Here is a 26,067-nt window from a genome sequence, read left to right as displayed (position 1 = left end):
GTCACCATCCTTATCTGCTCCTCTTATCTCCACCAGGCTTCTGATCCACTCCTGTCTGCATGAATGACAGCCCAGAGTCCCTAGAGATAATAGCGACTGTGAATGCAACCCAGATGCCAACTGAGATCTTCTGGCCTCTTTGAGACAGAGATAAAATTATTCTGAGCCTTCATTTAGTGCCTGATGGAAATTTGCAAATCCATAATTTCTGTGGATTTGGGGACCTCTCTTCTATATGTGTGAGCCTGGGCACCAACTTGCCCCTTCTGTGATCTCTACTAAAACCCCAGAGCCACACAAAGTGTTCATGAGAGAAGCTACTATGGAGGCTAGGGGATAGGGAGATGGACATGTAGGCAGGATTACCTGCCATGACACAAGCCACTTCTGATTGAATAATAGGCATCCAGCCACACTAAAATCCTCTATCTGGCTTCCCCGTCTCCATTGTGTTTTCCTCTGTCCTGTTCATGGGCAGAGCTGCATGGACATTCTCCTTTGATGCCTTGGGCTCCGCCTATTGGTTACCTCTTTCTGCCCAGTACAGTAGAGCACAGCAAAGACTGTTTCCTTCCCGTGAAGTTTCTGATGCCAACTCTTAAGATAGTATGGTTTTCATCTTGCTTCATAAGTGGTCCCGGAAGTCTGCTTACCAGCTTATGCCTAGAACTACCAGTGGTCAGATATACCAGCCCAAATGCGCTGCATGGTCCAGGTGGTCATGCAGTGGCCAGAAGAGTTGGGCATCCTGGCAGAGTGAGAGGGAGGGGCAGTCTGCCGGAGAGGGTGGGAGCAGCTCACCAAAGGGCGCAGCTGTTCTTTCCAGCTTTGCAGACACAGCAACTGAATTGTCCCAGGTCACCCAAAGACAAAGACTTACAGTAACCAAGGCCACAATGAAAATATGCAAATTTATATCGGATGCTATATGATGGTTTCAAGAGTTGGGGCTTTTATCTGCACAGAATACTCCTTAATAATTAGGTCTTATCAGGAAAATAAGTAACACGTCAGAAGACTGATCAGTCCTGGCACAGAATAGGAAGTTCCAAAGAGACATGCAGGGGTAGAAGCTAAGAGTGTAGCTGCTAGAATAAGGTGGATCCCCATAATTTGCCTCACAATTTGCTGAGTAGCTTTGGGAAAATACTGAGTCCTTTTTTTACCTCGAATTCCTCATCTCCAAAATGGGGTAAATAATAGTACCCACCTTTTAGGATTGTTAAGAGATTTAAATGAGTTAATACATGCCGAGTGTTAACACAGCCTGTGATTTCTGATTGAGATTTAGCAAAATCCTAATGTCAACATTTACAAATCATCTTTTACCTCAAACTTGTTTAACCCTTTATACTTCATGGAGCACTTAACATCCATTGTTTTGTCACTATAATCTCATGGAGCTGCTAAGGCACAGATTAGCCCCTTCTGGGAAAAACTGAGTTTACACAGATTGGATGACTTGCCTTAAAGTCACACAGGCTTCTGAGTTTTACTCCCTGGTTTTAGCTCTCAAATATAGGACCGAGTCCATACTCTCACTGCTCCCATTTTTCAGATGGCTAATGCGTTTTTTAATTGGCTCAGTTTTAGAGATGACAGTTTCTGATCTTATCTCCAAAGTCTGGAGGAACTTGCTATCCACTGGGGGCGCAAGTTTCAAGGTACCAGAAGGGTCATTGCCGCTTCTGAGGGTGTGGCTCACAGTCAGTGACCACTAGAGGGCAGCAGAAAGCCAGGAACAAACAGTTCTTGCCCTCAGCTCTTCCCTGGGCAGTGGGCTGCGGTCTGGATGGGGCATCAGAAAGAGAGCAAAGCTTATGGGATAGACATGGGGAAAGGCAGCAGGGATCTCCCCAGAGGGAGGGCGAGCCACACACACACCAAATCTGCACCCTCGGGGCACCATGGTGGCTCAGTTAAGCGTCTGACTCTTGGTTTCAGCTGGTGTCATGATCTCAGGGTCTTGTGGGATCTAGAGCCCCATGTTGGGCTGCCCACTTAGAGGGAGTCTGCTTCTTCTATCTCCTGCCCCTCCCGCTGCTTGGACTCTCTCACTGTCTCTCTAAAATAAATGTTAAAATCTTAAAAAAAAAAATCTGAGCCCAGATGAGGGAGAAGAGGCAGGAGAACTGGGACTCTGACACTAGGTCATCAGTGAGCCTACAAAGCCAGAATGCTGCATTGCAGGTGCCCATGAGTGTTGGGTGAAAGGATGACTGGGCTGACCCAACTCCCTTTGCAGCTGCACTTGTGCTAGGGGACTCTAGGAGAGTCAAGAAAGCAGCTGGGGACCAACCAACAGTCCTCTAGGCTCTCTCTTTATGTCCAATAACATGTTCTACACATGAACATTAATTGGTGATGATAAGCTATAGCTTCAGCATAACTAATGACTTGCAGCGAGTAGTTCTTAGAGCACATTTACATGTTAGCTCATATAATCTTCAGAACACCCTGTGAGATATTTTCATTTTCATTTTACAGATGAAAAAACTCAGATTTAGACTGAGTCAGTCACTTAGCCCAATTTATGCATCAAGTAAGAGTCAGGATTCAAACTCAGGTCTCCAAACTCCTAGTTCATTAGTCTTTCCACCACTTCTCAAGGGCTTCTAAGAATTTAGAAAAAACCAAGTCAACTCTGACTTTTACGTCAGTTCACAGGTTACAGATTAATACATTTTGCTATGTATAAATTCAGATAATACAAAAAAGGCTAAAATCACCCTTTCCCTTCATCCCTTCATCCTTCATCCTGCCCCTTATCCAGCTCCATCCCTGAAGTACTAAGTCCTTTAAGCATTTGGTGGATATTTTGTCAGAGCTTTGTAGTTACATATATATATATATATATATAACTATAGTTATAGTTATATGTAGTAACTATATATATATACATATATATACACATATATATGTATGTATGTATAAAATATAATTTGTTGTATATATGTGCTAACATAAGTATGATCTTATTATACATGCTGCTCTGTAACTTCAATTTTTTTTTACTTAGTTATATGTATTAGACCTCTCTGTCAATGCATTTATACCCTCTTTTCTTTGGCTCCTGTAGAGACTTTTTAAAGGATTTTGGGTGATTCCGTCTATAGATGATTTACACTAAAAAATAAAACTTTTATTTTATTTATTGATTTTATTTTTAGTCAGTTCCACACCCAATGTGGGCCTTAAACTCACGACCCTTGAGTTTAAGAGTCATGTGCTCTGCTGATGGAGCCAGCTAGGGGCCCCCCAAATAGAATTTTTAAAGTTTATTAACCTACCTGGCCTGATATTTTGTCACTGATTTAAATGAAGGGAAAAACCAGTGGAGTAAGAAATAATGGTATATGAGAGTCCCACCTTGTGAGTATTTTTCTAAATTTATTAATCCAATCTTCCAAAACAGGTGGCACTCAACAGAAAAGAGAAAACCTCCGACACCCCTGGTTGAGCCCTAGAGAGAAAGCCAGACAGATTCCCCAGGGCTCCAATGGCTGCTCTGCAGAGCCAGCTCCTCACCCAGAGGGCCAGCCGTCCTCAGAGCCAGAGGCACGCAGCCGGCTCAACACAGGAGCGCAGCTCATCATCCAACATGTGCAGGCATTGCTGGTCAAGCGATTCCACCACACTACTCGCAGCCACAAGGACTTCCTGGCCCAGGTATTACTATTGGTCCCTGCCTGTGCTTGGCTGCTGGTGGCCACCGCCTGCCTGCCCTCTCCTGGCCTTACCATCTTCTCCTCGGCTTTCTCCTGCCCCTGCTTCAAACACAGAAATGAGCACCCTCTTTAGGTTCTATTGGCTTTGTTTGCTCCTTGCCAACTTTTATTTTAATTCTTAGTAACATAAAGATTCTTCCTAAGTTTTTTGACTTCACCAAGCAGAGAAAATAAAATAATAACAATTATATTGATTGTTTTTATTCTTACAGTGAGGGGTAAAGTCATATTTTCATTTTTTTTTAAGATTTTATTTATTCACTCATGAGAGACACAGAGAGACACAGGCAGAGGGAGAAGCAGGTTCCATGCAGGGAGCCCGACATGGAACTCGATCCCGGTTCTCCAGGATCATACCCTGCACTGAAGGTGGCCCTAAACCGCTGAGCCACCCAGGCTCCCGCATATTTTCATTCATTTTTGCAATGACCCTACGTATTAAGGTTATTGGCCTCTTTTTTCTTTTCTTTTTTTTAATTAACTTTTTTTTAAGATTTTGTTTTATTTTTTTCATGAGAGATAGAGAGGCAGAGACATAGGCAGAGGGAGAAGCAGGCTCCCTCTAGGGAGCCCAGTGTGAGACTCGATCCCAGGACCCTGGGATCATGCCCTGAGATTCAACCACTGAGCCACCCAGGCATCCCTAATTAACTTTTTAATTTTAATTCCAGTATTATTAACCTACAGTGTTATATTAGTTTCAGGTGTACAATATAGTGATTTAGCAATTCTTTGTTACTTAGTGCTCATCATGACAAGTGCGTTCCTCAATCCCCATCACCTATTTCACCCTCTCTCCTTTAGTAACCATCAATTTATCCTCTATAGTTAAGAGTATGTTTCTTGGTTTGTCACTTTTTCTTCCCTTTGTTCATTTGTTTTATTTCTTAAACTCCACATATGAATTAAATCATATGGTACTTGTCTTTCTCTGACTTATTTTGCTTAGCATTATACTCTCTAGCTCCATCCATGTCATTCCAAATGACAAGATTCCATTCTTTTTTATGACTGAATAATATTCCATTATATATATCTCATGTCTTCTTTATTCATCTATCAATGGACATGGGCTGCTTCCATAGTTTGGCTATTGTGAATAATGCTGCAATAAACATAGGGGTGCATATATATCCCTTTGAATTGGTGTTTTTGTATTTTGGGGTAAATACCCAGTAGTGCAAATTACTGGTTCATAGGGTAGTTTTGTTTTAACTTTTTAAGGAACCTCCATACTATTTTCCACAGTGGCTGCACCACTTTGCATTCCCACCAAGGGTTCCTTTTTCGCCACATCCTTGCCAACACTTGTTACTTATGTTTTTGATTGAAGCCATCTAACAGGTGTGAGGTGATACCTCATTGTGGTTTTGATTTGCATTTCCCTGAGGATGAGCGATTTTGAGCATCTTTTCATGTGTCTATTGGCCATCTTCTTTGGAGAAATGTCTGTTCATGTCTTCTGTCCATTTTTAAACTGGATTATTTGTTTTTGGGGTGTTGAGTTGTATCAGTTCTTTATATATTTTGGATACTAACCCTCTATCAGATATGTCATTTGCAAATATCTTCTCCCATTCTGTAGGTTGCCTTTTAGTTTTGTTGATTTTTTTTTTTTTGCTGTGCAGAAGCTTTTTATTATGATGCAGTTTCAGTCACTGATTTTTGCTTTTATCTCCCTTGCCTCAGAAGACATATCTAGAAAAACGTTGCTGTGGCTGATGTCAGAGAAATTATTTCCTATGTTCTTTTCTAAGATTTTCATGGTTTCTGGTCTCACATTTAGGTCTTTTATCCATTTTGAGTTTATTTTTGTGTGTGATTTAAGAAAGTGGTCCAGTTTCATTCTTTTGCATGTTGTTACAGTTTTCCCAACATCATTTGTTGAGGAGACTTTTTCCCATTGCTTATTCTTTCTACCTTTGTCAAAGATTAATTAAGTGCTTATTTCTGGGTTTTCTTTTGTGTTCCATTGATCTATTTGTCTCTTTTTGTGCCAGTACCATACTATTTTGATTACTACAGCTTTGTAATATAACTCAAAGTCTGGAATTGTGATACTTCCTCTTTTGTTCTTTTTCAAAATTTCTTTTGGCTATTCAGGGTCTTTTGTTCCGAACAAATTTTAGAATCCTAAAATGTGAAAAATGTTATTGGTATTTTGATAGGAATTGCATTCAATCTATAGATTGTTTTGGGTACTCTTATTTTCTTTTTATACTTTTTATTCAGATATAGAAACTCTAGTTCACCTCTGGCTGAACTTTGGCTACTTCAGTGCTCAGTGTTAGCCTACTTTAGCCATTCTTCAACGGCCACCAGAACATTGTTTTCTTCTACACATCTTGCCTTTTCACGTCTCCCCTTTTAATGTTCCCCAGAAGCCTTATCTTCTTCACCAGAACCCAGTTATGAGGCTATAGGATAAATGTTTAAAAGAACGAATGTGTGTGTGTGTGTGTGTGTGTGTCTTTTACATACCACCTACCAACACCCACTTTGCCATGTTTATTTTCCAACAGATTGTGCTCCCAGCCACTTTTGTGTTTTTGGCTCTGATGCTTTCCATCATTGTCCCCCCCTTTGGTGAATATCCTGCTTTGATCCTTCACCCCTGGATGTATGGGCAGCAGTACACTTTCTTCAGGTGTGTAGACTTATCCCTAGAGGTCATCATTCACCCCCATGTGTTGTGGGGCTCCCAGGTCAGACTGCTTGGTGGGACCTTCACCTTTCTACTCCCTAGTGACCCATGTGGTAGGGGTCCTTGCACTGCCCTTCAAAGGGAGGTTAATGTAGCTGCCACTTGGGAAAGGTGATCCAAAGTGGACAACCAGGACTGCCAGGAGTGAGAAAAGATAAAGTAAAGGATGGGCAAGTAGGTTGAAGTATATACGTGATATGCCATCAGATCACTGGGTATGTGTGAGTAGCACACTCCCTTCTCAGGAAACCTATAACCACCCCTAGACAGCATTCTATGGCTTGTGTACATGCCTCGTATGTAGCAGTCATTCGGTAAATGCCTGTCAAGTTGCATGTTGACTCTTTTGTCCCTTTGTCCCAGTCATCTATCTGTCAAGTAAGGCCTTCTCATTCTGTCTAGTTTGGACCAGCCGGGCAGTGAGCAGCTTGCAGCACTTGCAGACGTCCTCCTGAATAAGCCAGGCTTTGGCAACCGCTGCCTGAAGGAAGAATGGCTTCCGTAAGTCCCTGCACACCCTTGTCCTACCATCAATAGCTGTCCCTGGGGAGCCCTGATGGTGGGGTCCTGGGATGGCAGGTTGGGAGAGGCCCCATCTCAATCCTGTAATAACACAGGGGCTTTCATATCCCTGACTGCCACCCAGCCTCTCCTTCAGCGCCCATGTGCAAGGGTATCACCACCTCTTACGAGAATCCCCTTCAGTCACTGGGATGCTCTGTATTTCTAGAATTCTTGATATAGAAAGTTCCATACTGAGTTAACATATGCTTCCCACAACTTATTTGAAAGGAATCTGAAACAGGAAAGAAGGGAGATGAAGGATGTGCTATTGTGTAATTGGACCTAGAATGACATTAATTACATGTGTGGCCTATTTTCAATTATTGCTGTAAATATAGAGAAGAGAGTTACAGAGGGCAGTTGAAATCCACCAAGAATCATAAAATTTCAATATAATTTTAACTGCTTCTCTCATTCAGTGTTTTTCAGAGCTACCAGTATAGACCAAAACAGACTAAGTTCAAATTCTGCTTTTATTTGCTCTGTCTCAACAGCTAGAGGTGCCAGGAGGAAGAAGGGAGATAGGACAGTCCAGAAAGCAGATGATTACTGCCCAGCCCCATACCTAGGCAATCAACAAAATGCTAGCCTTGACTTTTTAAAGGAGAAACTAACCTCCAAGAATAGAAGAAGAAAACTCATGGGTCTGGGGAGATAGAAGAAAAGCTAAGGAGAGGGCTGGGCGCTATTTCTCATTTGGGGGGATTTTTATCAACTGGAGCTTCTTGTGAAATCTTTTCTTGCCTTCCATGAGGGAGTACCCCTGTGGCAATTCAACCCCCTGGAAGACTCCTTCTGTGTCCCCGAACATCACCCACCTGTTCCAGAAGCAGCAGTGGACACCAGAGAAGCCCTCGCCTTCCTGCAGGTGCAGCACCAGAGAGAAGCTCACCATGCTCCCAGAGTGCCCCGAGGGCGCAGGGGGGCTCCCACCCCCTCAGGTACCTTGACCCTCTCTGAGAAACTAGGGGCCCCAAATCTACCTGTGACAGCACAGATTGGGGAGATACACTGTGCCTCCTAACTTTCTGGCCAACTAACATTTCAACCTGACCGTTGAGTGAAGGGGCCCTGCATGTCCTTGGGTCCTCTTGGAGGGGCATGCTAAAGGGCCCTGTCACAGCCAGTAGCTTCATTTTCCCTCAAGCCCTCCCTCTTCAATCTAGTTAAAGAAATTTTAGGGATGCCTGGGTGGCTCAGCAGTTGAGCACCTGCCTTTGGCTCAGGGCATGATCCCCGAGTCCCAGGATCGAGTCCCACATGGGACTCCCTTCATGGAGCCTGCTTCTCTTTTTTTTATTTTATTTATTTATGATAGTCACAGAGAGAGAGAGAGAGGCAGAGACACAGGCAGAGGGAGAAGCAGGCTCCGTGCACCGGGAGCCTGACGTGGGATTCGATCCAGGGTCTCCAGGATCGCGCCCTGGGCCAAAGGCAGGCGCTAAACCGCTGCGCCACCCAGGGATCCTGGAGCCTGCTTCTCCCTCTGCCTATGTCTCTACCTCTCTCTGTGTGTCTCTCATAAATAAATAACTAAAATATTTTTTTAAAAATTTTAAACAGTAAAATATACAAGTCATGTATGCTCATCACAGAAAATTAAAAGATACAGTTAAGTCAGAAGAAAAAAAAGCCTATAATTGGAGGTAACTGATAGCATTTGCTTTTTATCCATTCAAGCAGGAGTCTATTCAAAATGCTATCTTGAAACCTATTTTTACTTAAAAACATATCATGAACATATGTTCATGTCAGTAAACATACATTTACATCATCATTTTTTAAATTTTTAAATTTTTTTTTATTTTTTTATACATCATCATTTTTAATGCCTGCATATTATCCTACTGTTTCCATTTAATTTGTTTAGCTAATCTCTCATTGAAGATGTGTGTTTTCAGTTTTTTCCATCGTAAACACCGTAGTGTCCATTTAAATGCATGTGTATTTGCACACTGTTTAACAGCCTAATTAAGATGTTTGCCATGTGCTGTGTAACATGCATACACGTGAGCACACACACAGAATCAGCCAGCTACATTTTTCTCTGAGCAGCATCCTCTTTTGGGAGGTCTGAACTCCTTAATGTATCACCCCAGTGAGCCTTTCCCAGAGGTGTCAGAGACAGTGAAAGGGACCAGAGAAGTCTCACTCTGCCTTCAATTACTAAGAGGCCTCCCAGCTGACTTCCATGGAACTGGGCCTTGTGTGGCCCTCTCTAATGATTTACCAGTGAACAAACGATTCCCCAAGAAGCAGTGTGTCATAGTGGGAGGAGCACTGGCATCAGAGAGCCCCGGGCTGACTACTTGGACTGTGTGAGCTTTAATTTCCCCATTTATAAATTAAAGATAACTACTTATTTCACAGCATTATTATGAGAACTCAGTGAAATAATGTGAGTAAAGAAACTATATTATTTAGAATCAGATTCAACTCAACTGATGACAACCTCAAACTGACAGTGGATAAAATAAGACACAATTTGTTCCCCTCTCATGTGAAAGTCTATGCAGACCGTCCATGACATTGTGTTTTGTTGCTGAGGAGGAGCAACATGCCTTAGCCTCATTGGCCAAGATGATAGAACCTACTTTCCTAGTAGCAGAGTAGAGGAAGAAGAGTGGGAAAAGTGCAAATGCACTATCTTTTAAGGAAGACTTCCAGAAGCCACTGCACTGCACTTTCTCTTATACACAATTATCCAGAACAGACATCAGGGAAAGATTGGGAACTATATAATCTTTATTCTGGGAGGCCTTGAACCCAACAAAAAAGTGTATTACTATGGCAAACAGCAGAAGTGCAGAGCACATCATGGGGGACAACTAAATCTTGCCATTGCATCATCAATCACAGTTGCTGGTCTATAAGTGATTCTGTGTTTGTGAGCATTCTCCTATCTTTTTCTCTCTCCTTTTACTTGCTAAAAGCATATACCTTTATATTTCTCAAGTCATGTGTTTTTCCTTTGAACCACAACTCGGCCACTGCGGCGCCATAGAGATCCTAGAAGAGGGAATCAGGGAACTTGTTCCAGTTCTCTGTATTCCAAGAGGAAGCTTTGCTTTTGTCAGGATGACTGAGGGGCCCTGTGGCTGCTTCTACTTAGATACATCAGCAGTGGGACACTGAGGTTATGACACTGCACATGGGGTCCTTTGCTGGGAAGACAGGGAAGGAAGGGTAAGCATAGATATGTGGAGATTCATTTCCTCAGTGAATCCTACCTCAGAGGCTGCCTTCCTATTTTAGGAACTTTTTTTCAATTATTAGTCTTTGGTCCCTGGTGGGAAATTTTAACAGACCCCCATAGCCAGAGTCCTGGAAAAAGGCAAGCCAGTTCCTGTGATTTTTTTTTATCACTCTTGCATTTCCTCACTATCATTTATGCTTCCTTTGGGAGCAAAATTGAATCTCAGGCATCAATACAGGAGGGGATGTGTGTGTGTGTGTGTGTCTGTATGTGTGGTCTGTGTGTAAAAGACAAACAGACACATACATTCACATTTAGACCCACTCACTCCACTCAGTCAAACATATTCTCCTATTCAGCCTGGAATAAGGCCAGAGGGTTTGGGCTTCACTCATCAGAAGCAGTACCTTGTACACATCAGGTAAATGGGGGTGGTTATACAGCCTTCTTTAAGGTCCCTTCCTGTCCTAGCATTCTTTGAGTGGTGGTAGGTGAAAGTGTTGGTAGTGGTGGTAGGTTGAAGTGAAAGTGTTCCATCCCTGACTTCTAGAATGCACAGAGATCAAATTGTAGGACTATTTTTATTTGCTAGAATTTTTAGAAAATAATTCATCACAAATTACCAGACACCAGCAATTGTTCGAGCCTAGATTCTCCCAGGGTAGCTTGGCAGGTCCCCTGGGTGCCCTTTTCAGCTTGAGAATCAGGGTGATAGAGTGGTGGAAAGAGCAGGGCTATGGAGACAAACAGATGTAGATTCAAATCCTAGATCAACCCCCTATAACTTCTGTGACTTGGTGCACATTAGCTGAGATTTCTGGACCTCCAATTCTCTGGCTGTAAATTAAAGCAACAATTTCTCTTTCATAAGAGTGTACGGATAAGGGAGACAATGTTTCTAGAGCATTTAACAGAGTCTGGCACACAGTAAGCATTCAGTAGGTGCCTGTCCTCCTAGCTTTGGAGGAACCATGTGAAGAAAGTGAATTGAAGGGAGTAAAATGGAAAGGGGGAGGGGAGAGAGAAAGTGTAAAAAAATGAAAAGAATGATATGTGATGTGTTTCTAGTGCACCAAAGATACCCTCAGCTACATCTGGGTTGTGCCCTTGACACCTCAGGTTCTTCATTGACCAGAACTGAACCCAGACTATGTAGACCCAAATTTAAAGTAATACTGCCACCTGGTGGCCAAATGCATGCACTTTGTAAGTCTTCCAAAGGTGAAACAAGCTTCCAGTTCTAGATATATTTTGAAAGCAATCTGTAAATTGTAAGGGACTGTTTGAATTCTTTCACCCATGTCACAAGTATATTGTTTGCCTGCATTCCAGGTGCTATTCTTAAGGCTGGGGACACCACAGAGAAAGTCCCTGCTCTCCCAGAATTTATATCACACAGGGAAGTAACAGACAAAAACAAGTTAGCAGATGAATTGGAAAGAAAATTTGAGATAGAGATCCAGATGAAAAGATCATGCAGCAGTAGGTTATGATAGAGAGTGACTACAAACAGAAAATACTTCTCTGTGGAATAAAATGTAGGCTGGTGAGGTTGTCCAGGCAGAGCAATACAGGCAGAGGGCACGGCCAAGTGCAAAGGCACATCAGGAATGAGGGGTGTGCATGGGAGAAGCACGGGGCACAGGTGGGGAGTGTAAAGAGTAAGGAGAGTGGCTACTGGCCCCCTCAGAAAGCAGAGCAGGGCCAGATCGTGTGGCCATGTTGACCCTGGTGATGATCCTCAGAGAATACGAAGGTTTATTGGAATGGAGAAAGCAAGGACTGGGGTATTCTGATTTATATTTATAAAGCTGAGTCTGGCTGCTGTGTGGAGAATGGATTTGGGTGGGCCAGCGTGGAATGAAGGAGACCAGTCTAGAAGTTTCTGTTGAGGTCCAGTTGAGGCCTGAGTGGAAGCTTGGACTAGGGTGGTAGTCTGGAATTGGAGCAATGGGGACAGAGTGGAGATTTCTTTTGGAGTTGTAACTATCCTGTCAATGGCCTGGAGAAAAGGGGATCAAAGATGGCTCCCACATCTTTAATGTGGGAACTAGGGATATGTCAGTGCTTTATTCAGCATATTCTCAGCAGCCGAGTTCATAAATACTATTTGGAGAAGAACAAGCCTCAGATTCCAGGGTGACTAACATGGATATCTCCTTGCCTCAGAGAATACAGCACAGCACTGAAATTCTGCAAGACCTTACCAACAGGAACATCTCCGACTTCTTGGTAAAAACATATCCTGCTCTTATACGAAGCAGGTAAGAAGAGATTCTTTCATACTTTACATCCTGGCTCCCTGTAGAAAATATTAACTAGAGACCAAAAATTTATTTGCACAACTTACCAACAATCAGGGCAGTGGAAAAAAAAAATCAGGGCAGTGGAAAAAATTTCCCCCCTGATTTACCCAAAAAAGCAATTGAGACAAATACAAGTAAAATGTAACTTAAGATTAATTCTGTTTTTGTTTTTTGTTTTATTTAGGCCAGTCTTCACGTTTAACCCATGCACCATTAAAAATAAAATAAGAAAGCATAGAATGTATCCAATAATGCAGCCTCATGTTTCAGCTAAGAAAGACAATGTTTGGAGGGAGAGTAAAGGAGAAAAAGGGGAAAGGAGAGAAGCAAGAGAGAAAGGAAGAAGCAAAAAGGAGAATGGAACAAATCAGACCAAATAGGAAAAAAGCAGTGGGATGGCAGCATGGGAGGGAGCCCACAGGTTGGCCAGGGTTAACTGCTCCTTATCACGCTCTCACTGTAAATTATCATCTCGATCCTTGCCCTTCAGTGTGCCAATGAGCTCTTCTGTGAGTGCCCCCTCTCAGCTCTGCAGCTGCTCTTCCCAGGCCCACCAGGGGGAAGAGCGGCTTTAACAGTCCCCATCAGAGTTTGACAAGAGCATGCTGTGAAAAGGGGCTCATAGGGAACCCTGATCCAGCCCCCAAGTGCGCTGGGGCCTTAAAATAAAACATACTGTCTAATTTTCATAGTCCTTTCGGTTGCTTCCTCTGCCAGACCCTGAACAAAGGATGGATGGCCTTGGTTAACTAGAACATGCTGCCAGTGGTGAGAGCCGCTGCTGAGAAGGCAGTGCCAAGCCAGCATTAGCAAAATGAAAAACACCTTTCAAGCACAAAAATGAGAGCAAGAGTGCATAATGTTTATTCAATAATGCAATAAAACAACAACCATCCCAAACTTTGTTCTCAGCAGCAAATTTGCAATATGGATTTTGGGGTTTTGTGCTTGATGACAGTGATAGTTTGTGGGCCTGAACTATGAGGTCTAGAATTGGCATCTGCTCATTACTTGTCTTATAATTTTACCCCTGATTGGATGGAAATCAGTCTCTTAACTTTGGGCTTGTACTAAATCAGAACTTCTCCCAAGTGTGCAGGTGATTAATATTAGGGTATTGTTTATGCAGAGTGGAAGATAGGAGGGCTGCAGCCTTCACTCTACACTGCTGTAGTGGTTGCCATATTTTCTGGTTCAGATGGTCTGACAAATGACCTGACCACGGGACCACCCAGAAAGCCCAGAATACAGGTTGTGACTTGGAGAGCCAGTGGTGGAACAGTCCTTCCTCTGCATGTGTATTTGGGCTCAGGCTCTGGGCTGGGAGGCTTCCACTTTGTTTGAATATCAGGAAATACAAAACTGCCCTGGAAGACTGAGTGGCCCCAATAAGTGGGAAGGAAAGTTAACACTACTACCTTTCTTAGGGTATTCATTGTATGATTTGTTTTGGCTTTCAGCTTAAAGAGCAAATTCTGGGTCAATGAACAGAGGTAAGAAACTACTTTTGTAAGAAATTAAAATCTCAGGGGCACCTGGGTGGCTCATTTAGTTAAGCATCTGCCATGGGCTCAGGTCATAATCCGAGGGTCCTGGGATTGAGGCCCGCATCCGGTTCCCTGCTGAGCAAGGGAGCCTGCTTCTCCCTCTCCTTTTGCAGCTACTCCTACTTGTGCTCTCTCTGTCAAATAAATAAATAAAATATTTTTTAAATAAAATATTTTTAAGAAGAAATAAAAATCTCAGATTGATCTATTTAAAATAATTGCACATTTTTTAAAAAGGCACACCTGGAGCCATGTGGGCTGTTCTGTGTATACTCAGGAATTCACAAGTCATGTCCTGAAGATTATGTGAGACCCAGAAGGTTCTCAGCAGTAGATCTCCTTGGAGGGTATATATGGGAGGCAGTGTTCCCTGAAGAGGCATTCCAGAGCATTCTCACTCAGAGGGGGTCCTAAAACCTCAGAAGGATAACAATTTAGAGGGCTGTAGTGAGAGAATGTTTAACCTAAGCCCTGTTACTCTTTGGCCCATCCCTTTTGAGCCTTAGGGAGCCTGGCCCAGTCCCAGACTCACCCCGTTCCTGTGGCATTCTGGAGGCTCAAGTGGTTTCAGAGGTTTGGAGGATCATCCAGGAATATTCTGAGAGTGAGCTGACCTCCCAAGGTCCCTCAGGAATAGGGCCTCTAGAATGAATGCAGAGTTGGTATTAACTTAATTTTTCTGAGTGGATTCTAAATCGTGAAAGGGAAATCCTGCTTTTAGAATTGCTCCCAAGAGGGACTTGTGGGGCCTCAGTTGAAGCAGAACTGGGGAGTAGGACCAACTGAGTCCTGAAAAATAAAGTTCCCCTCTTCTGTCTTGCCTAAGCAGCAGATTAATTTGTTCAGTCAAGGAGTTTGGCTTTTATCCTGCTACTGAAGGGCTTTAAATGATAGCACAACAGGTCCAGATTGGTGTTGGTGCATGATCACTTTACACCTCCAAACAGTGTGGAAGATGGGTAAGAGCAGGAGAGATCCAGTGCCAGGACCCCAATTAAAGTGCTAAACACAGAGTTAGGGCAGGGGATCTGCAAAGCACAGAAGTGGCACCAAAAATAAGTCATTGGTTGGGGTGTAGGGTGAGTCAGAGAAGACCTTAAAGAGAAGATGATGTAAGACAGATGCTTCCAAGTTGAACAGATGCTCAAAACGAGGAAAGATATTCCTGGGAAGCTCGCAGCCCCATATAGGCAGAGACACCAAGGCAGCCTGGACCAAGGGGGGCTCTGGAAGTGATCTGACATGGCTGGAATTTGCCACTCGTGGGAAGGCATAAGGAGGGGCGAAGTCGGAGAAGTGGGGAGAAACCAAACCCAGTAGAGATCAGGACTTATCCTGGGGGCGACAGCGAAGTGTTAATAGTTGGTTTGTGAAGTGGAGCTGTGTTGCTGACTAGTCCAGATGGTTCCCCTCCAAGTACACAGTTCCCTGCCGAAACTGAGAGAGCTATTGACAGGTATGAAGCACCACAGGCTTGGTTCTTGGCACTGACTTGAGGGCTTCTTGTTCCCTTGTCAGGTATGGAGGAATTTCCATTGGAGGAAAGCTCCCAATCCTCCCCATCACCGGGGAAGCACTTGTTGAATTTTTAAGCCACCTTGGCCAGATAATGAATGTGAGCGCGGTATGTAAACAACCTGGAGATTTGGGCAGAACTTTGGATGTGCTTGTGATCATGAAACGGAAATAATCATGAGTGCTAAGTGGGGGGAGGGGAAACCTTGTGCTTGTTCCTTATGGTTTTCTAGGGCCCTATCACCAGAGAGGCCTCTAAAGAAATGCCTGCTTTCCTTAAACATCTAGAAACTGAAGACAACATTAAGGTATTGGTTCTACGTAATCTGCCCCAGAGCTAAAAATTCACGCAAGCTAGTGATTTTATTGTCCCAACTTAATTACATTCCCTCCCTTCTGCTGCTGAAATCTAGCCTGGAATGTCTTCCAGCTGCCAAACCCTTCCTCCTCCTCACATTCTTTTTCCTGAAGCTCATTTTTTTCTTTGAACAGCTGGAGCACAGTCTAACAAAGCCCCCTCTCTGCCCTGTAGGTGTGGTTTAACAACAAAGGGTGGCATGCCCTGGTGAGCTTTCTCAACGTGGCACACAACGCCATCTTACGGACCAGCCTGCACAAGGACAAGAATCCTGAGGAGTATGGCATCACTGTCATAAGCCAGCCCCTGAACCTGACCAAGGAGCAGCTCTCAGAGATCACAGTGTAAGCCACCGTGGCCCCCAGCCTCACAGCCCACTGGTCACCCTCTCTATTCTGTGGACACTCCAAGAGGATTCTCACTAACATGAGCTGCTGGGCTGGATGTCAAGGTTGTTAAGTCAGGCACACATGAACATGAGACTTTCAAAGGCCTCGTGTATCAAACTGCTTGGCCATTCTTTCTCTTCGTATTTATTTAGAAAGTAAGCATATATTTGGTTCTCTTCCCTTTTGGCTCTTGATAGCAAGTTGCTCCTGGAGCTTACACAAATATTCTCCTTACCAGTTTGCAAAGTGGCTGCCGGGAACTAGGAAAGTTGAGCCAATCTTTCATCTCCCTGGGAATAATCGTCTTAGATTCTCGTAATTTCCCTCAGATGGCCAGGCTTTCAAGATGTCAACAGATCCTAGCCTTCCTCAAGCTTAGGCTCTTACTGCATAGCTTCAGGCAGTAAAAGGCATCAATCTTGTGCAATTCGTAGTGTATGTGTGCTCTATTTGAGACCTGACTTTGGCAGGAATGGCTTTGTTAGTGTGAACTTCTTCTGGCAAGCTATGAGGGTCCTCCTGTTCCTATCCTAGTGTATTCAGTGCCCTGAACTTGCCCTGAACATGCCAAGTGTCATTGGCTAAAACTTGGGCACTAGTCACTGAGCATTCCTTTGGACACCCTCTGAGGCCCTCAACTGAGGAAATATAGTCTGTTCTATGCCGGCTCTCACTCGGCCCAGGTTTCTGCATCTCCTGGCAAGCCTCTTGAATCTGAAATAAAAAATAGGAGTCTTCTGTGGTTATAAAGGTAGTATATTATAAAATAATGTGTGTTCATTAAATAAAGTTTATAAAACAGAGTTTTTAAAACTTATTTTCTACAACTCTACCCAGTTTTGGATCTTACCTCTAAACATTTATGTATGTTTCCTTCCAGTTTATTCTCTTCTTCCTGCATGTGTGGATCATGTTCTTTGTAGTTTCATCAGCACAGGGACTAGCATATGTGGTGCCTTGTGGAAATTAGCAAAAAGTGCTCTTTCTCTGTGTAGGCACTGTCCCACGCCAGAGCTGTGGCTGGTGTGTGAAGCTCAGGTGGGACTTCAGCCCACGCCTACCCCTTAGCCACATGCTTTCTCAGTGATCCAGGAAACGGTGAATGAAGCCAAGCTTCTGTAGAACTGACATGTTCTCTTTTCACTTAAATTTGCATTATGAATATATGCCCATGTTGTGATACATGAGTGAACAAGATTTCGCAGACCATATCGCTATTTACATAGAAAATTCAAGAGTTATCTATAGACAAATTATGGTATCTAATAAGAGCATTATAGTGTATGAAATTACTCTAAGAATCCATTTCTATGCACCATCAACAAATAATTAGAAAATGTAATAAAATTTGTTTATTTTATTAACATGGGAAAATATTTGATATTAACATTAATGTTAGTAGTCAGTAGTAACATGGAACAGGAAACCCACAAATATCCATTTAACCTTGACCCAGTTTGATTAGCACAACTGAGTGAAACGAGCAGCTTCCAAGGGATTCTGGAGGCCATTACCTCCCACCTCCAGTTGGGTGAGGCCTTTCCAGAGCCTAACTTCATCCTTCTGCTTCTGCTCCTCCTTCTTCACCTCCCTCTCATGGTGTCTCATCCTGCTGCAGGCTGACCGCTTCAGTGGATGCTGTGGTTGCCATCTGTGTGATTTTCGCCATGTCCTTTGTCCCAGCCAGCTTTGTCCTTTATTTGATCCAGGAGAGGGTAAACAAAGCCAAGCACCTCCAGTTTGTCAGCGGAGTGAGTCCCACTACCTATTGGCTGACCAGCTTCCTCTGGGACATTGTAAGTGTCAGGTCATGGCACCTCCCTTGCCTTCATGGGCCCAACATGGGCAGGTATTTGTCTGCTCCAAGGGGATATGGCAGGCTGGGGCTCTTGTACTGCCAGGGCTGTTAGCAGGTGCTGTGCTAAGGGCTTTCTGTGTTTGCTGGCTCTTGGAAAGGCACAGAATTAGGAGCTCCAAGCTGGGGAAGGCTCAGCTTAACAACTGCTGAGTTGGGGCTCTACGTGCCCTCCACCAAGGGGCCTTCTAACCCACTGAATAATCACTGCACCACAGGCATGATGCTGGCTTTCCTGTGAATAATCTGGAGCTGAAGAGGTAATACCAAGAGGCCCTTCATCCTACATTCTCTTCTTACACCCTTTCCAAAGGGGGAAGGATGGAACTTCTCCTGTGGTAGAGTCACCAAATAAATATAGAACATTGATTAAATTTAAATTTCAGATAAAACAATTAATGATTTTAGTATAAGCATATCCCACCCCCCTAAATATTGCATGGGACTTACTTATACTAAAAAAATTATTTGTTGTTTATCTGAAACTCAAATTTAAATGAACATCCAATATTTTTATTGGCTAAATCTGACAACCCTACCCAGTGGTGTTACTTTGCTTTCCCAAAGTAACCAGACCTCCACTAAATGAGATTAGCACCACTTTAGGTAATATAAAGAGAAAATTATTTACCAAGTCAACAGCAAACTGCTGCCTCTCTTAGAACCAGGATTGTTGGGGGCAGGAAGGAGTCAGAAATAAACTGGCAGCAAAGCCCTAGTTATAATGTAGCAGGGATCATTATGACAAATATTAGGGTTATAAAGACATGGTTTCTTTTATCTTTTTTGCTTCCTAAATGCAGCCATCACTGAACAATACAAAACCAGAAATCATCAGTAGCAACTAAATTCTTTCTGGTCTGCCCTATCTACCTGAGAAAACATGTTCAAATGCATGTTTTCACTTTGGACAAAAACATCACTTGTAGCTACCTACACTCCCCTGTGCTTTAAGCATGAAAGGAGCTAGGCTCACCTGCACTGAAAAGCTATTAAAATGCTGGGATTTGCATTTTACTTTTTTTTTTTAAAGACAAGGATTATAAAATTTATACTTCAAGCTGACCCATGCATGTGCCTAGCTACAGAGATCTGTGAGCCTAAGGAGATATATGTGGATAGCAGGATAGAGTGTCTGAAATTGTCTAGCAAATAGACACTTGGCTGGACAATAAAGAGTTAGAAGATGATGAATATGACACTAGCAGGCTTCTGAGGCTCTAGAATTTTAAGGCTGGCCTAAAATCTGAATTCTAGGATCTATAGTGTTGGAGCTTAGCATCCTCATTAGCCAGCAGCAAAAAGATATCATATATGCCTGAGGGTCAATGTTAAGTGAATGAACAAACACGTATTGTTTATATAATTCACTCATCTCAGATAAAATGTTTTAAATACTTATTTTTTATACATCATCTATTTTCTTTTAAATTTTGAAACAATCACAAAATTGTCATAAATATAGTTCAAAACTATTTTTCTGGGCCACTTGAGGGTACCTTCCCAAAAGATGACCTTTGCGTGCGTACACACACACACACACACACACACACACACACACACCCTAGCACCTCTGGTGTCTACCTCCTATTAATGAAGACACACCCCATACAATCACAACATAACTGTCAACACCAGGACACTAGCATGATGTGTCACCTCCATCTTTTCCTCAGACCCCACTCAAATTTCACTAATTGCCCCAATAATGTCTTTTATAGGAAAGGATCTAGCTCAGAGTCATTGCATTTAGTTGTCCTGTTCAGTCCCCTTCAGCCTGGAATGGTTCCTAGTCTTTTCTTGACATGCACAGCCTTGACACTTTTGAAAATCTCAGGCCAGTTATTTTGCAAAATGTCATTTAATTTGAGCTTGCCTGATGTTTTCTCAAGATTGGATCCAGTTTATGGCAGTGGTATCATGAGAGCATGCTCTCCTTCTCACTGCATCTGACCAGGTAGCTTCGGATTTCAGTTTGTTCTATTACTGATGATGGTCACTGTGGTCGCTTGATTTAGATGGTGTCTGCCGAGCTCCTCTACTGTAAGGTCACTATTTTCCCCTTTATAATTAATAAGAATTGGGGGAGTGGTACTTTGAAGCTATGTAAATATCCTATGTTATCAAACTCCATTTATTCATTTATTTGTGTGTGCCTGCATGGAGTCATGGTTCCTATGTTAATAAGTTACAATCTGATACTATTCTTACTTATTCTTTTTTTTTTAAGATTTTATTTATTTATTCATGAGAGACAGACAGAGACAGAGGCAGAGGGAGAAGCAGGCTCCATGCAGGGAGCCCGACATGGGACTCGATCCTGGGTCTCCAGGATCACACCCTGGGCTGAAGGCAGGCACTAAACTGCTGAGCCACCTGGGCTGCCCCCCATTCTTAGTTATTCTGATGCTGAAATTATCCTGCTTATCCAGTGGGAGCCCCTTCAGGCTGGCTTTTGTTTCCTCTTGTGTCTCCATCTTACTTGAGCACCTGCCTGCTCTCTGGCACAGTGAGATGTTCCAGGCTCATCCTGCATTTCCCCCAGTGCTGTCCTGGAATCAGCCATCTCCACGAGGAGCCCTGGTTCCTTTCAGTGGAAAAGGTTCCTCAGAAACCAAGATCTCGGTGCTAGATATGGTCACTGCCACTGAGGTATCAGTGGTTTCAGGCCTTCTCAGGGGAGAGAACTAGAGACACGTGTGTATGTACATAGACAGGCACACATTTACATCTGTATTTCTCTGTCTACACACCAAACAATATATGAGTTCACTAAAACCCCTAATTTTAACCCAACACTACAGGCTGTCTATCCATCCATATTTGTGACTCTTCTCCACGAGTGAGAAACTGGCTTCTATTACCCCTGATTCATGTACCTACCCAAGCAGTACACCTGTATGTAATAAGTGTCCCATCTCTGCCACCATCCTCTCCCTCATGTGGAGACACCCACCCCTCCCTGCTCTAGCTGCCCCCCATTTGGAGGTCCTCCTCATTCTTCTCTGGCTCTGATAGCCCCAATCAGATCAGCCCCCTATAAGCCCCCTACACCTTCATACACCCCACACCAGCCTACCTTCTGCGGGATGTCCTCCTCACCCTTCTCAGTTCTCATCCTGCTTGGGACCACTGTGACACCTGTAACCCCACTGTGGCTGCCCACCTCTCCCTATCTGTCCTAATGGCTTTAGGACTGAATTGTGTAGGAAGGTGAAGGAAAGGGATAAAGTGGTAAAAGGTTATCATCTATTTAAACTTCATGAGGCCGAGGACTAAATATTTTAGATTTTTCTAAATTCAGGAGACATGCTTAGAAAGTAGAATCAATAGGACTTTGTGACCAATTAGAGAAAATGAGAGATCAGGTGGAAAATTCTAATTCATTCTCTCAAAAGATAGAGGCTAAGGTTTCCTGCACTGGGAAGTGGAAGTGGGGAGGGGTAGGAGGACTAGGGACAACCTAATGTACGTTCACTAATGGAGAACGGTTTAGACAAATAGCATCAGAATCCCAGACCATTATAAGTGCCGGAGGAGCCTGGCCCAACCCTTGTTCTACAGAACAGAAAACAGAGGTCCCAAAAGGTTAAATTTCTTATTCTCTTCTCTCTTCAAGATGAATTATGCTGTGAGCGCTGCACTGGTGGTGGGGATCTTTATTGGGTTTCAGAAGAAAGCCTACACTTCTCCAGAAAATCTTCCTGCCCTCATTGCACTGCTCATGCTGTACGGGTGAGTTGTTTGGGCCATTAGCTAATGCCACCAAAAGGGAGGCCAGGGACGGGTCATGCTCTTCTGACAGAAAACCAGGGTTTCTGGCAGCCAGATTAGCTTCCAGCCCCCGGCAGGATGAGCAGGAATCAGGCTGGCTTCTGTTTCAGACTCCAGGTATTTCTGAGGCTCAAGTGAATCTTCTTCCACTCACACTGGGGCCTGCCCAGGGTCTGGGAGTCCGTCACTCCCCTGCCCCTCACATGGTTCTGATTCTGATTCATCCATAGCCAGCCTGTCCATTTCAGTGTCTCCAACTGTACTGGCCAAGAGTTATTTGCACACAGAAGACTGCAGCTGAAAGGCTGCCCCTGGGCCAGGGCCAGAGGTTGACACAGGGATTAGGTCCTGTAGAATCGTAGAGCAAGGCTTGCAACTTTATATCCAGGCCTTTGATGTACTGTGTACATACCCTTGGACAAGTAATTACCCCATCGGGGCCTCAGTTTCCTCATCTGTAATGGAGATAATGGAGATAATGACACCTGGTCCTTCCCGTGGAGGTCAGGGAAGTCTTGCCAGGAGCAGTGGTCTCTATTCATCTTTCTTGGAAATAAAGAATTCAGAGGCCAGTGTAACTGTGACATACCAACTCAAGTCAAATGTAAAGATGAGCCTCCTAGGATCTCAGTGTAGCTTTGCTGATCCAGGTGTAGAGTGGGAAGCATTGCAGTGTAGAAACTGCCCTTCTGCCTTGTTAAAGGCACATTCACAGCCACCATGTCACTTGCTCCTCACAAAACCCCCGTGAGGTAGTCAGGGAAGGCATCATTATCTCCCTTCAAAGATGCGGAATGAAGACCAAGGGGTAGAGCAGCTTTCTGGTCTTCCTGGGACTCTCGCCAGTTCCCACATGTCACTCTGTGTGAGGGGAATGCATTGTATCTAGTGGTACAGCAAATGGAATAGAAGATTGGTACTCTGTCTCACGGCATTGTGTCATTCCATACAGATGGGCAGTCATTCCCATGATGTACCCAGCATCCTTCCTGTTTGATGTCCCCAGCACAGCCTATGTGGCCTTGTCATGTGCTAATCTGTTCATCGGGATCAACAGCAGTGCCATCACCTTCATCTTGGAATTATTTGAGAATAACTGGGTGAGCATGACTTGCGTGGCTTCCTTGTTTGATTACTAAAATATTAAAGTATTTGATGATCAAGCAGAGCCACAGGCAAGTATTGTGGCTGGATAATCTCAGTATGTATGTGAATGCGAATGTGGCTTCCTCCTGTTCTCCCTCTCTCCCTCCTTCCCTTCACCTTCCCCCCTCCTCTTCCCTCCCTCCCTCCTTCCCATCTTTCCTTCCTTTTTTCTTTAAGCTCGCTTAATTCTAAGTTTATTTGTGTGCTCTGGGTGTCATGGTTTTCTGAGCTCATTCTGCAAGCTATAAATGACCTTTTGTGATCCTAAGCTTTTAGATTGATTGTCTTACTCCTTTAGAGTTTCCTTGGTGACTTTGGGTGTTAGTTTTTCTACACACACACATCCACACATGTAAGTAATGCATTCATGTGATTTCAAAATTAAAAGGGACCAAAAAGGCATACAAAGAAAGTTTTTCCTACCCCTGTTTCCCAATCACCTACTTTGCTTCCCCAGAGACAGCCTTTCATTTCAGTTTCTTGGATGTTCTGGCAGCAAATAAGCAAATGCATAAATTTTCTTTCTCACAGTTTCTTACACAAATTGTAACAAGTAACATTTGTTATTCTACATGAAACTTAATTCAAAGGACAGAGTTATAAATCTATGGTGCTAAATGACTCATTTTTTTTTTAGTTTTTCAAAATCCTTTTTCTTTTTTTTAATTTATTTTTTATTGGTGTTCAATTTGCCAACATATAGAATAACACTCAGTGCTCATCCCATCAAATGCCCCCCTCAGTACCTGTCACCCAGTCACCCCACCCCCCACCCACCTCCCTTTCTACCACCCCTAGTTCGTTTCCCAGAGTTAGGAGTCTCTCATGCTTTGTCTCCCTTTCTGATATTTCCCACTCATTTTTTCTCCTATGAGCTATGAAGTATAGTTGTCCTGTCCACACTCCTCAGACTTCTCCTTGCCCAGAAAGAGCTAGCCAGGCTAACCCCCAAAACAATGGCAATGGCTCCAGGGCTGTCTCTGCTCCACATTCCCACTCCCAGCCGGCAGCTTCTGAGCCTTGGCTGTGGCTGGCCTGGAGCACTCTCAAGCACTGGCAGGCTGGCCAAGTGCCTATGTCCCCATTGGCCTCTCTAGCCCGTTCCTCCCTCACTAGGTCTTCAAGTTCAGAGTGGGCACCAGCCAGCACATCAGCATTGCTGTCCTGTGGTCCCTGTCCTCACTCTTACCTCCGGGCCCTGCCGGGAGAACCTAAGACAAATCTGCACTAACCCCCAGTCCTATGGCCTCATGAGTGATTCTTTCCCAGACCTTGTCAGACTTTCTGCAACCACTAAGCAAGAAACAAAACCCCATTTGTCCCATGACTGGTCAAAAATGGACCATGTCACAGTCAGACCCCAGAAGAGAGATGGATGAGAAAGAACACAGACTGCTGACGGCAGAGCCTCCTGGCAGACTGAAAGAGTTCCTCTTCAGAACTGTTTGTCACGGGTTCACAGCCCACTAAGTTTTGAGAGATTGTGTTACTTCAGAATAAAGAGTAAGCTCAAAGCAACTCAAAATACTCTCCCTCCTGAGGCCTGCACTCATTTAGCCAAACATTTACTGAGCACACCCCCTCATAAAAGCTGGTTGCTTTCATGCACGTGATCAGATAGGCAGATGCTGCAGAGATTCCCAGGATCCCTCAAGAGACTCCCAGGTCCCACTAGCCACTGCCCCTACTGAGTCAAGACGTATCAAACACCATGTAATGGATGTGCTGATGTAAACACGTGTGACCTGCTCATCCCACCCTGCAAGAACTCCTGTTCCACCCAAGAAATGACCTGTGTGTCAAGCCAGGAACCAATATGAACCACAGTACCTGACATTCCATAAAAAAGTGTGTGATAGGGCAGCAAAAGAAGGAGACAGATAAGACACTGCAGACCAGAGTGGGACCAAAGAGCTGGGCTATAGGGCTCAGAGAAGCTAGGTAGAGGAAATTCAACTGGGCCTAGCTTGGAATAAGTAGGATTTTATTAGCCCATGTAACTAATAATGAGGTGCCTACTATGAGCTAATCATTGAGTAAGGTAGTTAGAAAGTATCAAAATAATTAGGACCCAGTCTCTATTGTCTGGGGACCACTGACTAGTGGGAATAGCAGGCAAGTAAAAAATAATTAACCCTGGCTGACAATATTGTAAATACTAGGGGAGAAAAGTAGGTATTTTACATGGGAGCTTGAAAAGACTTTTCAGAGAAGGGGTTATGGTGCTAGTTTTTTCTTTAAGATTTATTTATTCATATATTTATCTATCTCACTATCTAGCTATTTATTTATTTATGTGGGAGAGGGAGAGAGAATCTCAAGCAGACTCCACACTGAGCACAGAGCCTGATGCAGGGCTCAATCTCACAGCACTGAGATCATGACCTGAGCCAAAACAGAGATTCCGGTGCTTAACAGACCAAGCCACCCAGGGACCCCTCCAGCTAACTTTCTAAAGAAGGACAGGAATCTGCCAGAGAAGAAAAGTGGGGAGAGCATTCTTTCCTAGCAGCAACGGTTAATAGGAACTGGGGGATGCAGAGGCCGATAGGCCTTCCCTTTGGCACGAGCTGAGCTAAGAGCAGATGAAAGACCTAGGACCTAGTGACAGCTCACAGCTGTACCAAAGGAGAGAGAACCTGGGCCGCACTCCCAGCAGCTGCTGCATCTCCTGGGAAGGCTCCTGTGTAGTTTCCAAGTGAGTCCACAGTGACAGCTTCCCCAGACAGGCTAGTGGCACCTCCTGTGTGCCTGGATGGCTGGTGGCACCTCCCGTGTGTATTCCATTTTTTTTAAATTTTTATTTATTTATGATAGTCACACACACAGAGAGAGAGAGAGAGAGAGAGAGGCAGAGACACAGGCAGAGGGAGAAGCAGGCTCCATGCACCGGGAGCCCGACGTGGGATTCGATCCCCGGTCTCCAGGATCGCGCCCTGGGCCAAAGGCAGGCGCTAAACCACTGCTCCACCCAGGGTTCCCCGG

General features: G+C 43.9%; 1 protein-coding gene across 1 annotated transcript in view; it reads left to right on the top strand.

Annotated features, from left to right (window-relative positions):
- Window positions 1-26,067, top strand: part of ABCA4 (ATP binding cassette subfamily A member 4) — a 127,189-nt gene that overhangs the window by 80,888 nt on the left and 20,234 nt on the right. The window contains exons 27-38 of the mRNA XM_055340937.1: window positions 3,416-3,669; window positions 6,251-6,375; window positions 6,835-6,933; window positions 7,751-7,937; window positions 12,362-12,456; window positions 13,959-13,991; window positions 15,564-15,669; window positions 15,794-15,868; window positions 16,093-16,262; window positions 17,926-18,103; window positions 21,782-21,897; window positions 22,889-23,036. Of these exons, the coding sequence (XP_055196912.1) occupies window positions 3,416-3,669; window positions 6,251-6,375; window positions 6,835-6,933; window positions 7,751-7,937; window positions 12,362-12,456; window positions 13,959-13,991; window positions 15,564-15,669; window positions 15,794-15,868; window positions 16,093-16,262; window positions 17,926-18,103; window positions 21,782-21,897; window positions 22,889-23,036 (1,586 nt within the window). The remainder of the gene's footprint in view (window positions 1-3,415; window positions 3,670-6,250; window positions 6,376-6,834; window positions 6,934-7,750; window positions 7,938-12,361; window positions 12,457-13,958; window positions 13,992-15,563; window positions 15,670-15,793; window positions 15,869-16,092; window positions 16,263-17,925; window positions 18,104-21,781; window positions 21,898-22,888; window positions 23,037-26,067) is intronic.

Source organism: Nyctereutes procyonoides, unplaced genomic scaffold, assembly GCF_905146905.1.
Source record: "Nyctereutes procyonoides isolate TBG_1078 unplaced genomic scaffold, NYPRO_anot_genome, whole genome shotgun sequence".
Lineage (NCBI taxonomy): Eukaryota > Metazoa > Chordata > Mammalia > Carnivora > Canidae > Nyctereutes > Nyctereutes procyonoides.
This window is presented reverse-complemented; position numbering and strand designations above follow the sequence as displayed.